Source organism: Pseudoliparis swirei, chromosome 3 (assembly GCF_029220125.1).
Source record: "Pseudoliparis swirei isolate HS2019 ecotype Mariana Trench chromosome 3, NWPU_hadal_v1, whole genome shotgun sequence".
In the NCBI taxonomy this organism is placed as follows: Eukaryota; Metazoa; Chordata; class Actinopteri; order Perciformes; family Liparidae; genus Pseudoliparis; species Pseudoliparis swirei.
In genome coordinates, this window is record NC_079390.1 from 25,045,246 (window position 1) to 25,062,091 (window position 16,846).

The 16,846-nt window shown below is 53.3% G+C and overlaps 1 protein-coding gene and 1 long non-coding RNA gene across 2 annotated transcripts in view; one reads left to right on the forward strand and one right to left on the reverse strand.

Moving 5' to 3' along the window:
- The window catches only part of ap4m1 (adaptor related protein complex 4 subunit mu 1), a 45,269-nt gene extending 30,083 nt beyond the window's left edge, over positions 1–15,186 (forward strand). The window contains 8 exon segments of the mRNA XM_056410989.1: positions 2,455–2,532; positions 2,851–2,913; positions 2,986–3,052; positions 5,028–5,074; positions 5,566–5,674; positions 11,765–11,858; positions 12,497–12,541; positions 14,817–15,186. Of these exon segments, the coding sequence (XP_056266964.1) occupies positions 2,455–2,532; positions 2,851–2,913; positions 2,986–3,052; positions 5,028–5,074; positions 5,566–5,674; positions 11,765–11,858; positions 12,497–12,541; positions 14,817–14,871 (558 nt within the window). The 3' untranslated portion in view covers positions 14,872–15,186.
- Positions 15,187–15,582: 396 nt separating this feature from the next.
- LOC130191332 (uncharacterized) lies at positions 15,583–16,519 on the reverse strand. Its single transcript, XR_008831175.1, has 3 exons — positions 16,390–16,519; positions 15,997–16,348; positions 15,583–15,824 (listed from the first exon to the last, which is right to left on the reverse strand). It is a non-coding gene; the product is annotated as an uncharacterized LOC130191332 (long non-coding RNA).
- Positions 16,520–16,846: the final 327 nt, after the last annotated feature.

A 16,846-nucleotide genomic window follows, 5' to 3' on the forward strand; every position in this document is an offset into this window, starting at 1 on the left:
GTGGAGAGTAGGCAACAGAGCATGTGGGGGAAGTGAGCAACAGGCATGTGAGAGTGACAGCAACCATGTAAGGGGTAGAGCAACGACATGTGAGAGGTAAACTAGCAACAACCATGTAGAGAGAGTAAGAGCAACAAGCATGTAAGGAAGTAAACAAACATAACAGAGTGACACAACAAACATGCAGGGGGAGTAAACAACAGCCATATAGGAAGTAAGCAATGAGCAACAACCATGTAGAGTGAAACAACAACCATGTGGGGAGAGTAAACAACAACCATAGCAGAAATGACGCCATGTAGAAGTAAACAACAAACATGCAGGGAAGTAAACAACAACCATTTAGAGAGGTAAACAACAACAAACATGTAGAGAAATGAAACAACAAACATGTAGAGAGAGAAATGATAACAAACATATGATAAACAACAAACATGTGAAGTAAACAACAAACATGTAGAGAGTAAACAGCAACCATGTAGAGAGTAAACAGCAAACATGTAAAGAGGAAGTAAACAACAAACATGTAGAGGAAGTAAGCAACAACCATGAGAGGAAGTAAACAACAACCATGTAGAGAGGAAGTAAACATAAACATATGAGAAGTAAACAGCAAACATGTACAGAGAGGTAAACAACAAACATGTAGAGGAAGTAAACTACAACCATGTAGAGAGAGAGTAAACAACAAACATGAGGAAGTAAACAGCCATGTAGGAAATGAAGCAACAAACATGTAGAGAAATGGCAACAACCATGTAGAGAGGAAGTAAGCGACAAACATGTAGAGGAAGTAAGCGACAACCATGTGAGAGAGTAAACGACAAACATGTAGAGGAAGTTAAACAACCATGTAGAGAATGAAGCAACAAACATGTGAAGTAAACAACAAACATGTAGGAAGTAAGCAAACAACCATGTAGAGAGAGTAAGCTTAACAACCATGTAGAGAGTAAGCAACAACCATAGCAGAGAGAGTAAACAACAAACATATGAGAGGTAAAACAACGAACATGCTTCAGAGAGTAAACAACAACCATGTAGAGGAAAGTAAAACATGGAAAACATGTAGAGAGGAAGTAAACAACAAACATGTAGAGAGTAAACAACAAACATGTAGAAGTAAACAACAACCATACAGAGAGAGTAAACAACAAACATGTAGAGGAGTAAACAGCAGCATATGAGAGAGTAAACACAACAAACATGAGAGGTAACTAGCTAGCCATGAAGTAAACAACAAAACATGTAGAGAGAGAAGTAAACAACAACGCATGTAGGAGAAATAGGCAAGCAAACTTAACAGAAGTAAGCAACAACCATGTAGAGGTAAACAACAGCCATGTAGAGGTAAACAACAACCATATGAAGGTAAGCAACAACCATGTGGAGGTTAACAAACATGTAGAAGCAACAAACGTAACGAGGGAAGTAAACAACTGTGTCTGTTAATTCGGTGACCCCCCCCTCAGGACTTTGGCCACATCAGGCGGCGTCTCTGGCGTCCTGAAGAACTTCATCGGGCGCAAGGCCGTGTCCTCCAGACCCTTCAGTCTGCTGGCCTCCAATGTGTATAAGCCAGTAAATCCTTATATAACATACAACAACACCAATACTCATCAACACCCGTAGTACGTGGGCCTGGGCCTCGGGGAGGTCCTACAGTCCACGATTAATCCTCTCATTCCATCATTGTGAGGCTACTGCTCTAGACACGTAATGTTCCCTGAGAGAGCCTCACGGGCAGATAGGCGTTGAAATGCCCCTGGCCTTGCGTGTTTGATATGATTTCTCTTGATAAAGATCTAACAAGGAAGAGTACAATACAGTTCAGCTATTAGGCAAGAACATAGTGAGATTCAGTCTCTGGTGTGATTTCTCTGGGTGTATCTGATCACTCAGTCACTCTGAGGGCTGGGTGTCATTCAGTGGGCAACCTAAATTTCATCAAGTAAAACCAGCACAAATGTCCCTTGCAGCAGGCATTCCCATCAGTCGGTGTGCAGGCTTCTCGGAGCCTGGGCGATGTCTTTCAAGTAGTTGGAACTTTACTTGAAAGTAGCGGCGAGCAGCCTCAAATCTCAACTGTGGCCAGGCTTTGGCGCTGCGCTTATATAATCAAGGAAAGGCAGCTATGAGTTCGTTGAAGAGAACCAGCATATAACTCTATACTCTGGGGACCAAATCGATATTGAATCTCCTCCTTCGCCATGTTGGAGGGGAAATAAACAGCTTAGTGAAACCTTGAATTATTTGATTTATCAAATTCAGTTTAGGGTTCTGAGCCTTGCTGGCCTAAGGCCCGCCGCAATCAACACAAAGTTTTTCGGGTGTTTTGCGCCCGTATCACATGTGTGTACTTAATGTACATCAGTGACTCTGTGGTAAAGCTTGTGTTTCCGGTCAGGTTTGAGACGCGTTGTTGTTGTTGTTGTTGTCGTCGTGTGTCTGCAGTTCGGAGCTGAGACTCAGCAGAGTAAAGTGGCTCCGAGCTCTGCAGCCAGCAGACCCATCCAGTCCAGCCGAGAGCAGGTAGACGTCAGAGACAAACACACCTCCAGATGGAGAGGAGCCGTCCTCTTCCTTCCCTCTCCTTCCCTTTTCCTGTCCCCTTTACATTTACTTCCTTTCCTCTTTCCTTTCCTCTACCCCTTACCTTCCCTCTCCTCTCTTTTCCTTCCTTACTTCTCTCTGTTCCTTCATCCCTCTTCCCTTTGCCCTTCACATTTCCTTTCCTTCCCTTTGCCCTTTACCTCCCCTCTCCTCTCCTCTCCTTTCCTCTCCTCTCCTTCCCTTTGCTCTTTACCTTTCCTTTCCCTTCCTTCCTGAAGTGTCTCCTGTGTCCTCTAGGGAGGGAGGAGTGAGGTCTTCCTGGACGTGGTGGAGAGGCTGTCGGTCGTCATCGGCTCCAACGTGAGTACGAGGAGGCGAGAGCGTCCTAAGTGTCCTAAGGGGTGTGTGTGAATGTGTGTGTGTGTGCTGCAGGGCGTGGTGATGAAGGCCGACGTGGAGGGAGAGATCCGGGTCAAGTGCTTCATGCCGAGCTGCTCGGGTCAGTACCGCACAACGTCCTCACAAGTACACAAACATGACACACACACACACACATACACACACACACACACACTCATGATGTCTCCACAGATGAGATCGGCCTGAATGAAATTCCAGCATGGAAGACCAAGAAGTACACACACACACACACACACACACACACACACACACACACACACACACACACACACACACACACACACAGGCCACACACTGAGACACACACACACACACAGACACACAGACACACACACACAGACACAGACACACACACACACACAGACACACACAGACACACACACACACAGACACACACACACAGACACACACACACACACAGACACACACACAGACTGGACACACACACACACTGAGGACACAGACACACACAGAGCCTCAATATTGCACAGTAACACAATCAGAAAGACGTGCAGCACACAGCCTGCCCCAGACACAGACACACACACATTCACACACACACAGACACACATGTTTATGTCATTTACATGTGTATTGTTGTGTTGTTTACATGTTTATATCCTGTTTACATGTTTTTGTCCTGTCGTTTACATGTGTATTGTTGTGTTGTTTACATCCTGTTTACTTGTGTACTCCTCTTATCGCCTCCTCTCCGATTCTGATTCGGCGAGTCCCGTGTTGACAGTGCGGTTCACAAACGTCCAGCGGCTCCTGTTCCAGTTTCAGAGGGCCTTCTAGAAGGTCCTCAGGCTCTGTCCCAGCCAGGGAGAGCTGATTGGTTGACTTTGTATAAATCATTCCCATTCACTTGAAGGACAGGAGGCACAGGCAGGGAGACAGGGAGGGATTTGACAGGCCTCACAGGCAGTTTGAGCCCCCCTCAGGGGAGACAGGAGGGCTAGAGACAGGGAGGGAGATCAACATAAAGGGAAGCCCTCCAAATCTCAACCTTTAGGCGGGAGGAGACAAGCGAGGAGGAGGACAGGAGGAGACAGGGAGACAGGAGGGAGACAGGGAGGCACTCTTACTCAGGGAATACAGGAGGAAACATATTTGGAGAAATATATTTAGACAGGGAATATATATTCTGATGATATTTAGGCCAGCAGAAAATGCTTGCAGCCCTAATATTCATATGATCCTTACACACTGAGTTACACACTCGAACTGTTTCTTCCGTATCACAGCCTCTGTTAGCAATAGCATCAGTGACTCTGTGGTAAAACGTGTTTTCGGTCTCAGGTTGAGACGCGTTGTTGTTGTTGTTGTTATTAAATGCGTGTGTCTTACTGGATTCGGAGACAGGAGACAGCAGAGTAAAGTGGCTCCGAGCTCTGCAGCCAGCAGACCCATCCAGTCCAGCCGAGAGCAGGTAGACGTCAGAGACAAACACACCTCCAGATGGAGAGGAGCCGTCCTCTTCCTTCCCTCTCCTTCCCTTTTCCTGTCCCCTTTACATTTACTTCCTTTCCTCTTTCCTTTCCTCTACCCCTTACCTTCCCTCTCCTCTCTTTTCCTTCCCTTGCCTTTACTCTCTACATTTCCTTCCTTCCCTCTCCTTCCCTTTGCCCTTCACATTTCCTTTCCTTCCCTTTGCCCTTTACCTCCCCTCTCCTCTCCTCTCCTCTCCTCTCCTTCCCTTTGCTCTTTACCTTTCCTTTCCCTTCCTTCCTGAAGTGTCTCCTGTGTCCTCTAGGGAGGGAGGAGTGAGGTCTTCCTGGACGTGGTGGAGAGGCTGTCGGTCGTCATCGGCTCCAGCAATAGTCTGAGGAGGCGAGGCGTCTAAGTGTCTAAGGGTGTGTGTGAATGTGTATTATGTGTGCTGCAGGCAGTGGAGACAGGAGGAGACAGGAGGAGACAGGAGAGGAGATCAGGAGGAGTGCTTCATGCCGAGCTGCTCGGGTCAGTACCGCACAACGTCCTCACAAGTACACAAACATGACACACACACACACACATACACACACACACACACACTCATGATGTCTCCACAGAGATGAGGATCGGCCTGAATGAGGAGTTCAGCATCGGGAAGACCAAGAGAGGTACACACACACACACACACACACACACACACACACACACACACACACACACACACACACACACACACAGACACACACACACAGAGACACACACACACACACACACACACAGACACACAGAGACACACACAGACACACACACACACAGACACAGAGACACACACACACACACACAGACACACACACACAGGGACACACACACACAGGTACACACACAGACACACACACACACACACACACAGACACACACACACACACAGACACAGACACACACACAGACACACAGACAGACACACACAGACACACAGACACACACACACAGACACACACACATTCACACACACACAGACACACATGTTTATGTCATTTACATGTGTATTGTTGTGTTGTTTACATGTTTATATCCTGTTTACATGTTTTTGTCCTGTCGTTTGTATGTATTATTGTATTTTATCCTGTTGCTGTGCCTCCCTCTGCTCCGCCTCCTCTCCAGGATTCTGATTCGTGATCCCGTGTTGTGATGCGGTTCCACCAGAACGTCCAGCTGGACGAGTTCCACAGCAACCGGGTCCTCAGGCTCTGTCCCAGCCAGGAGGAGACCTGAGGAGACACCAGGGAGGGGAGACAGGAGGAGGAGACAGGAGGGGAGACAGGCAGGGAGACAGGGAGGGAGACAGGGAGGGAGACAGGAGGGGAGACAGGAGGAGAGACAGGGAGAGACAGGAGGAGCAGGAGGGAGACAAGCTTGGAGGAGACAGGGAGGAGAGACAGGGGACAGGAGGGAGACAGGGAGGAGACAGGGAGACGGGAGCAGGGAGACAGGAGGGGAGACAGGAGGAGACAGAGACAGGGAGACAGGGAGGAGGACAGGGGAGGAGACAGGGAGGAGACAGGCAGGGAGACAGGAGGAGACAGGAGGAGGACAGGCAGACAGGGAGGAGACAGGAGGAGACAGGAGGAGACAGGAGGAGTGACAGGAGGGGAAACAGACAGACAGGAGACAGGGAGGGGAGCAGGGACAGGGAGGAGACAGGAGGAGAGACAGGAGGGAGACAGGAGGAGAGACACAGGGAGGAGACAGGAGGAGACAGGAGGGGAGAGACAGGAGGGGGAGACAGGGAGGAGACAGGCAGGGAGACACAGGAGGGGAGACAGGAGAGGAGACAGGGAGGAGACGGGAGGAGACAAGGAGGAGACGGGAGGAGACGGGAGGAGACAGGGAGGGAGACAGGGAGGGAGACAGGAGGAGAGACAGGAGGGGAGACAGGAGGGGAGACAGGAGGAGAGACAGGAGGAGAGACAGGAGGAGACAGGGAGGAGACAGGCAGGGGAGACAGGAGGGAGACGGAGGGGGGAGACAGGGAGGAGACAGGAGGGAGACAGGAAGGAGACAGGCAGGGGGAGACAGGGAGGAGACAGGGCAGGAGACAGGAGGGAGACAGGAGGAGACGACAGGGGAGACAGGAGGGAGACAGGGAGGAGACAGGGAGGAGACAGGAGGAGACAGGCAGGGAGACAGGAGGGGAGACAGGAGGGACAGGGAGGACAGGAGAGGAGACAGGAGACAGGAGACAGGAGGAGAGACAGGGAGGGAGACAGGGAGACAGGCAGGGAGACAGGGAGGGAGACAGGGAGACAGGGAGACAGGAGGGGAGACAGGAGGAGAGACAGGGAGGGAGACAGGCAGGGAGACAGGAGGAGAGACAGGCAGGGAGACAGGAGGGGAGACAGGAGGAGAGACAGGGAGGGAGACAGGAGGAGAGACAGGGAGGGAGACAGGCAGGGAGACAGGAGGGGAGACAGGGAGGAGAGACAGGGAGGGAGACAGGCAGGGAGACAGGAGGAGAGACAGGGAGGGAGACAGGCAGGGAGACAGGAGGGGAGACAGGAGGAGACAGGAGGAGAAACAGGGAGACAGGGAGGAGACAGGGACAGGTGGGCAGGGAGACAGGGAGGGGAGACAGGAGGAGAGACAGAAGGAGAGGAGACAGGCAGGGAGACAGGGGGAGACAGGAGGAGACAGGAGGAGACAGGAGGAGGAGACAGGGAGGAGACAGGGAGGGAGAGACAGGGAGGAGACAGGCAGAGAGAGACAGACAGGGAGGGAGACAGGGAGACAGGAGGGAGACAGGGAGGGAGACAGGGAGACAGGGAGGGAGACAGGAGGGGAGACAGGGAGGGAGAAACAGGGAGACAGGAGACAGGAGGGAGGAGCACAGGGGAGACAGGGAGGAGACAGGAGGAGAGACAGGCAGGAGACGGGGAGGGAGACGGGGAGGGAGAGACAGGGAGGACAGGAGACAGGGGAGGAGACAGGCCAGGAGAGACAGGGAGGAGCACAGGAGGAGGAGAGGAGGAGGGGCAGGGAGGGAGAGAGACGGAGGAGGAGACAGGGAGGGGGAGACAGGAGGAGACAGGGAGGGGAGACAGGAGGTGAGACAGGTAGGGGAGACAGGAGGAGAGACAGGAGGGGAGACAGGAGGGGAGACAGGAGGAGAGACAGGAGGAGAGACAGGAGGGGAGACAGGAGGAGAGACAGGGAGAGACAGGGAGACAGAGAGACAGGCAGGAGACAGGCAGGGAGACAGGCAGGGAGACAGACAGGGAGACAGGCAGAGACAGGGAGAGACAGGGAGACAGGCAGGGAGACAGGAGGAGAGACAGGAGGAGAGACAGGGAGGGAGACAGGCAGGGAGACAGGAGGAGAGACAGGGAGGGAGACAGGGAGGGAGACAGGAGGGGAGACAGGAGGAGAGACAGGAGGAGAGACAGGGAGGGAGACAGGCAGGGAGCAGGAGGAGACAGGAGGAGAGCAGGAGGGGAGGGAGACAGGAGGAGACAGGAGGAGACAGGGAGACAGGAGACAGGAGAGACAGGGAGGGGAGACAGGGAGACAGGAGGGGAGACAGGAGGAGAGACAGGGAGGGAGACAGGCAGGGAGACAGGAGGGGAGACAGGGAGGGAGACAGGAGGAGAGACAGGGAGGGAAACAGGGAGACAGGGAGACAGGAGGAGAGACAGGGAGACAGGGAGGGAGACAGGAACCGGGGAGACAGGGAGGAGACGAGGCAGGGAGACAGGAGGGAGACACAGGAGGAGACAGGAGGAGAGACAGGAGTGGGAGAGACAGGAGGAGACAGGAGGAGACAGGAGGAGAGCAGGAGGAGACAGAGGGGAGACAGGAGGGAGGACAGGAGGAGAGGAGGGAGACAGGAGATGAGACAGGAGGAGACAGGGGAGGAGGAGGAGACAGAGGAGACAGGCAGGAGACAGGGAGACAGGAGGGAGACAGGGAGGGAGACAGGGAGACAGGGAGGGAAACAGGGAGACAGGAGGGGAGACAGGGAGGGAAACAGGGAGACAGGGAGACAGGAGGAGACAGGAGACAGGAGGAGACAGAGGAGAGACAGGAGGGGAGATAGGCAGGAGACAGGAGGGAGACAGGGAGGAGATGGTGGATAGACAGAGGGAGACAGGGAGGGGAGACAGGAGGTGAGACAGGGAGGGGAGACAGGAGGAGAGACAGGAGGGGAGACACAGGAGGGGAGACAGGGAGGGAGACAGGAGGAGACAGGAGGAAGCAGGAGGAGAGACAGGGAGGAGACAGGCAGGAGACAGGAGGAGAGACAGGGAGGGAGACAGGAGGAGAGACAGGAGGAGAGACAGGAGGGGAGACAGGGAGGGAGACAGGGAGGGAGACAGGCAGGGAGACAGGAGGAGAGACAGGGAGGGAGACAGGCAGGGAGACAGGAGGGGAGACAGGAGGAGAGACAGGGAGGGAGACAGGCAGGGAGACAGGAGGGGAGACAGGAGGAGAGACAGGGAGGGAGACAGGCAGGGAGACAGGAGGAGAGACAGGGAGGGAGACAGGCAGGGAGACAGGAGGGGAGACAGGAGGAGAGACAGGGAGGGAGACAGGGAGGGAGACAGGCAGGGAGACAGGAGGGGAGACAGGGAGGGAGACAGGAGGAGAGACAGGGAGGGAGACAGGGAGACAGGAGGGAGACAGGGAGGGAGACAGGGAGGAAACAGGGAGATGAGGGCAGGAGACAGAGGAGAGACAGGAGGGGAGACAGGGAGGGAGACAGGAGGAGACAGAGGAAACAGGAGACAGGAGACAGGAGGAGACAGGAGACAGGAGGGAGACAGGGAGGAGAGGAGGAGACAGTAGGGACAGGGAGGGAGACAGGAGGGAGACAGGAGGAGAGACAGGAGGAGAGACAGGAGGGGAGACAGGCAGGGAGACAGGAGGAGAGGACAGGATGGAGACAGGAGGGTATGGGATGAGAGACAGGAGGAGAGATTGAGGGAGACAGGGAGTGACAGGAGGAGGGAGACAGAGGAGATTGGTGGAGGAGACAGCAGGAGACAGGAGGAGAGACAGGAGGGGACAGGAGGAGACAGGAGGGAGACAGGAGGGAGACAGGAGGGAGACGGGGAGGAGACAGGAGGGAGACAGGAGGAGACAGGAGGAGACAGGCAGGAGACAGGAGGAGAGACAGGAGACAGGAGGTGCGACAGGAGGAGAGACAGGAGGAGAGAGACAGAGGAAGGGAGACAGGAGGAGACAGGGAGACAGGAGAGATAGAGACAGGAGGGAGATGAGGCAGGAGACAGGAGGGGAGACAGGAGGAGAGACAGGAGGGGAGACAGGGAGGGGACACAGGCAGGGAGACAGGAGGAGAGACAGGGAGGGAGACAGGAGGAGAGACAGGAGGAGAGACAGGAGGGAGACAGGGAGGGAGGGGACAGGGAGACAGGGGACAGGGAGGGGACAGGGAGGGAGGGGACAGGGAGGGAGACAGGGAGGAGGAGAGACAGGAGGAGAGACAGGAGGGGAGACAGGAGGGGAGACAGGGAGGGGAGACAGGAGGGGAGACAGGGAGGGAGACAGGAGGAGAGACAGGGAGGGAGACAGGGAGGAGACAATCGATGAGAGACAGGAGGAGACAGGAGGGGAGACAGGAGGAGGAGGAGACAGAGGAGAGACAGGAGGAGAGACAGGGAGGAGACAGGAGGAGACAGGAGGAGACAGGAGGAGAGACAGGAGGAGACAGGAGGGGAGATGTGAGAGACAGGGAGACAGGAGGAGACAGGAGGGAGACAGGAGGAGAGACAGAGGAGACAGGCAGGAGACAGGCGAAGACAGGAGGGAGACAGGAGGAGAGAGCAGGGAGGAGACAGGGAGGGAGACAGGAGGAGAGACAGAGGGAGACAGAGGGGAGACAGGAGGAGACAGGAGAGGAGACATGGAGAGAGACAGGAGAGGGGGAGGAAACAGGGAGGGAGAGGCAGGAGAGGAGATGGAGGAGGAGACAGGAGGAGAGAGACAGAGGAAATAGGAGACAGGGAGACAGGGAGACAGGGAGGGAGACAGGAGGGGAGACAGTTTGACGGCCAAATCCTTCATGTCAAGTGAGGAGCCTCCCCAGCTTCAGGGACGTTTGGGGAGTCTGCAGCTCACAGGCCCCAGCTCAGTGGGACGTCAGTTTGGGAGTCTCCGTGGTGCTCAGGCCCCAGCTTCAGTGTGGGACGGTTGGGGAGTCTCTCCGCGGCCCACAGGTCTCAGCTTCAGTGGGACGCTGGGGTTTGGGAGCTCACAGGCTCCCAGCTTCAGTGGACGGCGTCTACAGGCCCCAGTTTCAGTTTGGGTTTGGGAGTCTCCAGGCACAGGCCCCAGCTTCAGTGGGAGTCTCCGTGGTGCGTTCACAGGCCCCAGCTTCAGTGGGACGTTTGGGTTTGGGGAGTCTCTCCGTGGTGCGTTCACAGGCCCCAGCTTCAGTGGGACGTTTGGGTTTGGGGAGTCTCCTCAGTGCGTCGAGTTCAGCTTCAGGGATGCCGGTTTGGGGAGCCTGCAGGTACCAGGCCCCAGCTTCAGTGGGACGTTTGGGTTTGGGGAGTCTCTCCGTGGTGCGTTCACAGGCCCCAGCTTCAGTGGGACGTTTGGGTTTGGGGAGTCTCCGTGGTGCCCACAGGCTGCCCAGCTTCGTGGGACGCTTGGGCTTGGGAGCCCTCCGCAGTGCTCACAGGCCCCAGCTTCAGGGACCACAGGCCCTGAAGCTGGGTTTGGGGGAGTCTCCTGGTGCCCAGGCCCCAGCTTCAGGGACGCTTGGCTTGTGGGAGTCCTCCGTAGCGCCTACAGGCCCCAGCTTCCAGTGGGACGTTTGCTTCCACAGGCCCTGGGCTTCAGTGGGGAGTCTCTCCGTGGTGCGTTCACAGGCCCCAGCTTGCTGGGTTTGGGGGAGTCTGGTGCGCTCACAGGCCTGCAGCTTCAGTGGGACGCTTGGGCTCTGGGGAGTCTCTCCGCGGTGCCTACTCTCCGTGGAAAGTGGGGAGTCTCTCCGTGGTGCGTTCACAGGCCCCAGCTTCAGTGGGACGTTTGGGGAGTCGTGGAAGTGCTCACAGGCCCCAGCTTTCCAGTGGGAATGCTTGCTTGGGGAGTCTCTCCGCAGTGCCCACAGGCCCCAGCTTCAGTGTGGGACGCTTTGTCAGCCTGCAGACACACACAGAGCCTAGCGGAGCGTCACCGGCTCACGGACCTCTCAGTCCACCAGGTTCAGGTTTCAGATGTTAAATATACGTATTTGGATAAATTCAAAGCTTGTTTGTCAGCCTATGAAAACTCTTCTTGTTGGTGAGTTCAAGGACACTCAGACATCTGAGACTCGACTCCTTCTGCTCCCTGCAGCAAACGGTGATGCAGTACCAGCTGAGTGACGAGCTGCCCTCAGCGCCCCCCTTCCGCCTCTTCCCAACCATCGAGAGGGACAGCGGGGGCAGGTACAGTCCCAGAGTCCTAGACTCCTAGTCCCAGAGTCCTAGACTCCTAGTCCCAGAGTCCTAGACTCCTAGTCCTAGACTCCTAGTCCTAGAGTCCTAGTCCCAGGGTCCTAGAGTCCTAGACTCCTAGTCCCAGAGTCCTAGACTCCGAGTCCTAGAGTCCTAGTCCCAGGGTCCTAGTCCCAGAGTCCTAGTCCCAGGGTCCTAGAGTCCTAGTCCCAGAGTCCTAGACTCCTAGTCCTAGACTCCTAGTCCCAGAGTCCTAGTCCCAGAGTCCTAGAGTCCTAGAGTCCTAGTCCTAGAGTCCTAGTCCCAGAGTCCTAGACTCCTAGTCCCAGAGTCCTAGTCCCAGAGTCCTAGAGTCCTAGAGTCCTAGTCCCAGAGTCCTAGACTCCTAGTCCCAGAGTCCTAGACTCCGAGTCCTAGAGTCCTAGTCCCAGGGTCCTAGTCCCAGAGTCCTAGTCCCAGACTCCTAGTCCCAGGGTCCTAGAGTCCTAGTCCCAGAGTATTACTGTATACATATATATATATGTATTTATTCATAGGGACTTTGTATGAAGACTTGTTCCTGAACTAAATGAGGGACATTAGAAGGTGTTGTAAAGCGTGTTGTTGTTGTTGTTGTTGTTGCTCTGCAGGCTGCTGATGTACCTGAAGCTTCGCTGTGATCTGCCACCAAAGAGGTTTGTTGTTATAAAAAAGCGTCAACAAGTACTAGCACAACATCGTGGTCTACCATGTTACTGTTAGTCCAGTCTAGGGGGTCCACACCTCGGGTCGGGTCCCTCCAGGGGGTCACCAGATCCACCTGGTGGTCCTGAGATGAGTCATGGAGAGACAAAGAAGAGTGAACAACTAATAAGAGGACCAGAGGGTGGAGAACCACTCACTACATCTAGGGTTCAAAGCAGTCCCAGAGTCCCAGAGTCCGGTCCCAGAGTCCGGTCCCAGAGTCCAGTCCCAGAGTCCAGTCCCAGAGTCCGGTCCCAGAGTCCAGTCCCAGAGTCCAGTCCCAGAGTCCGGTCCCAGAGTCCGGTCCCAGAGTCCGGTCCCAGAGTCCGGTCCCAGGGTCCCAGAGTCCGGTCCCAGAGTCCCAGAGTCCAGTCCCAGAGTCCAGTCCCAGGGTCCCAGAGTCCGGTCCCAGAGTCCAGAGTCTGCCCCAGAGTCTGTAGTCCCAGGGTCCCAGAGTCCGGTCCCAGAGTCTGTCCGAGTTCGGGTTCCCAGAGTCTGCCCTAGAGTTTAGCCCAGTTCTAGGGTCTAGAGTTCGCCCCTAGAGTCTGCCCTGTCAGCCCCAGAGTTCAGTCTGGTCTGTCTCTGAGTTCTGAGTCTGCCCCGAGTTGCCCCAGAGTCTGCCCCAGAGTCTCAGAGTCTGCCCCAGAGTTCCCAGAGTTCCAGTCTTGTGAGTCTCAGAGTTCCCAGTCGCAGTCTCAGAGTCTCAGAGCCCAGCTCCCAGAGTCTGCCCTAGGGTCTCAGAGTCCGGGTCTCTAGAGTTCAGTCTCTAGAGTCTGCCCCAGAGTCCGGTCCCAGAGTCCAGTCCCAGAGTCCAGTCCCAGAGTCCGGTCCCAGAGTCCGGTCCCAGAGTCCGGTCCCAGAGTCCAGTCCCAGAGTCCCAGAGTCCAGTCCCAGAGTCCAGTCCCAGAGTCCAGTCCCAGAGTCCAGTCCCAGAGTCCGGTCCCAGAGTCCAGTCCCAGAGTCCAGTCCCAGAGTCCCAGAGTCCGGTCCCAGGGTCCGGTCCCAGAGACCCAGAGTCCAGTCCCAGGGTCCCAGAGACCAGTCCCGGAGTACCAAAAGCCAGAACCACATCTAGAACCATAGCTAGCAGCCAGTTAGCTTAGCTTAGCTTAGCATCATGACTGGAAACGGGTATGTTTCGAAAACGAGATCCATTACAATCTATTTTTTATGTTCAACCTTCATCTGAGAACCCCCAGAGAGAAGTACTGCAGCACAGTACTTCTCTCTGGGGGGTTGTGTCGTAGAAGTACATCAAGTACCCCGAAATGTTCAATACTGAAGTGCTTAAAGCAACACTATGTAACAATTGTACCTTAAAATAATAGCTTGAAAAAAATTGTGCCGCTACAATGACTTTTAATATGGCAATTTGCGTCTCCGCCATCAGGGGTCTGGGGAACAACCCGCCCAGGGAGTCTGGGAGCGCCTGGGCCCGGGCGGATGGACTTCGGACCTGCTTTCCGCATTGATTACGAATGTCACATAGTGCCACCCACACTGCACCCAGCATGCTGAGGATGATGGACCCTGGTGTTAATTTCTGCTCAAATGGTCGCAGAAAACACATGTCGATATGGAAACCCAAATGTTATTATATTAAATCAACCAATGTATCTGAAGCTCTCAAAATGAAATACATACACAAAAAATCAAACCCACTCAAAACGAAGTATAATCCCCTGATCCGATAGTCCCAAAAGTCTTTGGCCTCAAAACAAAAGTAATGACTAGCGCACGCCCCTGCAAAAGCTGGCAAACAGCTGACCGATCAGGCGGAAACGGGCGGAGGCGCCGCGCTCACTCTATGCTATCACCCTAGTCCGTCGGTGCTGGGCCCAGTTCAGTGTTCCTGTGCAGTCTTCGCTTAGTGATCCCATCATAAATCCAAAATAGAAACAGTCGCCGATTGCCGTCGAGTCCGCTTCCAATAAAAAAAAACTTGCGTCACTTCTCGCTACCTTATAACCCGTGACACGCATAAATAATAAATAATAATAAAAATAATAATTATACAGGACAAATACATGATCTCAACTCAATACAAGTGTATGCGAGGTTGCCCATCGTAACCGGGTATTTACGACACTGAAGTAAACGTTAAATACCTCAAAACTGAAGGGGCGCGAAAAGGGAAAAATTACATAGTGGGCTTGAAGGTTGTGCTTAGGCATGGTGGTGATGGTGATGATGATGATGATGATGACGACGTCATTGTTTTTGCAGCGCTGCCATCAACATCTGTGCCACCATCCCCGTTCCCAAAGGCTCTGTGAGGTGAGACGCTCATGTTTGTTTTTGGAAATCCGTCAGGGAGTCGTCTCTGTGAGAGGACGTCATAAAAATGATAACGATTTACATTCAAACAACATTAACAAAGTGGGAGGAGGAGGAGGAGGAGAGGAGAGGAGAGGAGAGGAGGAGGAGGAGCTCCTCATCTGTTATTCAAAGGAATGCAAATGTAACCTATGACGATGGAAGAGACGAGTTTACTGAAGCGTTTATCTTCAAAGTAGAGTTAGTGAATGGAGACAGGAAGAGACAAAGATCTCCTGACCACCAGGGGGCTCCTCTGGTTGTATAGAAGTCTATATAGTGACTTCTTGATGGCCTTCAGCAACATGTAAACATGAGTTCATGTCTCAGTCTCTAGTTTCAAGTCTTCTATACAGCATGATGTCATCATTTATACTTCATGGTCTGTAGAGTCAGAGACGTTTAGAATGGAGATGGAGACGTTTAGAAACCAAGATGGAGACGATTAGAAACCAAGATGGAGACGTTTAGACACCAAGATGGAGACGTTTAGACACCAAGATGGAGACGTTTAGACACCAAGATGGAGACGTTTAGACACCAAGATGGAGACGTTTAGAAACCAAGATGGAGACGTTTAGAAACCAAGATGGAGACGTTTAGACACCAAGATGGAGACGCTAGAGACCGTAAGATGGAGATCGCTTAGACACCAAGATGGGAGACGCTGAGAAACCAAGATGGAGACGTTTAGAAACCGAGATGGAGAAGTTTAGACACCGAGATGGAGACGTTTAGACACCTAGATGGAGACGTTTAGAAACCGAGATGGAGAAGTTTAGACACCGAGATGGAGAAGTTTAGACACCAAGATGGAGACGATTAGAAACCAAGATGGAGACGATTAGAAACCAAGATGGAGACGATTAGAAACCAAGATGGAGACGATTAGAAACCAAGATGGAGACGTTTAGACACCTGTAGATGGGAGGGACGCTTAGACACCAAGATGGAGACGCGAGACACCAAGCTGGGAGACGCGACACCAAGATGGAGACGCGTAGAAACCAAGATGGAGAAGTAGGAAACCAAGATGGAGACGCTAGGACACCCAAGATGGAGACTAGACCAAGATGGAGACGCTAGACACCAAGATGGAGACGTTTAGAAACCAAGATGGAGACGTTTAGAAACCGAGATGGAGAAGTTTAGACACCGAGATGGAGACGTTTAGACACCAAGATGGAGACGTTTAGACACCAAGATGGAGACGTTTAGACACCAAGATGGAGACGTTTAGACACCAAGATGGAGACGTTTAGACACCAAGATGGAGACGTTTAGAAACCAAGATGGAGACGTTTAGACACCAAGATGGAGACGTTTAGACACCGAGATGGAGAAGTTTAGACACCGAGATGGAGACGTTTAGAAACCAAGATGGAGACGTTTAGACACCAAGATGGAGACGTTTAGAAACCAAGATGGAGACGTTTAGACACCTAGATGGAGACGCGAATTGAAGATGGAGACGTTTAGACACCAAGATGGAGACGTTTAGAAACCAAGATGGAGACGTTTAGAAACCAAGATGGAGACGTTTAGACACCAAGATGGAGACGTTTAGACACCAAGATGGAGACGTTTAGACACCAAGATGGAGACGTTTAGACACCAAGATGGAAACTTTGGCCCCCAAGTAGATTTGCCCCAAGTGGAATTTTAACCGATGGGGCGTTTGGCCCCGTGGGCCCTTTCACCTGGAACGGGGTTTTGAAACCCAAAATAACTTAAAACCAAAAAGCCTTTTTTAAAACCAAGATTGGGGACGTTTGGGCAACCAAAATGGGGTTTGGTGGGGTTTGGTGTTTTTGGTTTTGGGGGTTTTTTGGGGTGGGTTTTGGGGTGGTGGTTGTGGTTTTCCCCCTTTAACCTGGCCCAACAGGTGTTCTGCAGAACAAGCCATCCTAAATTTTCTTAGGAAAAGGGTTCCTTTAATT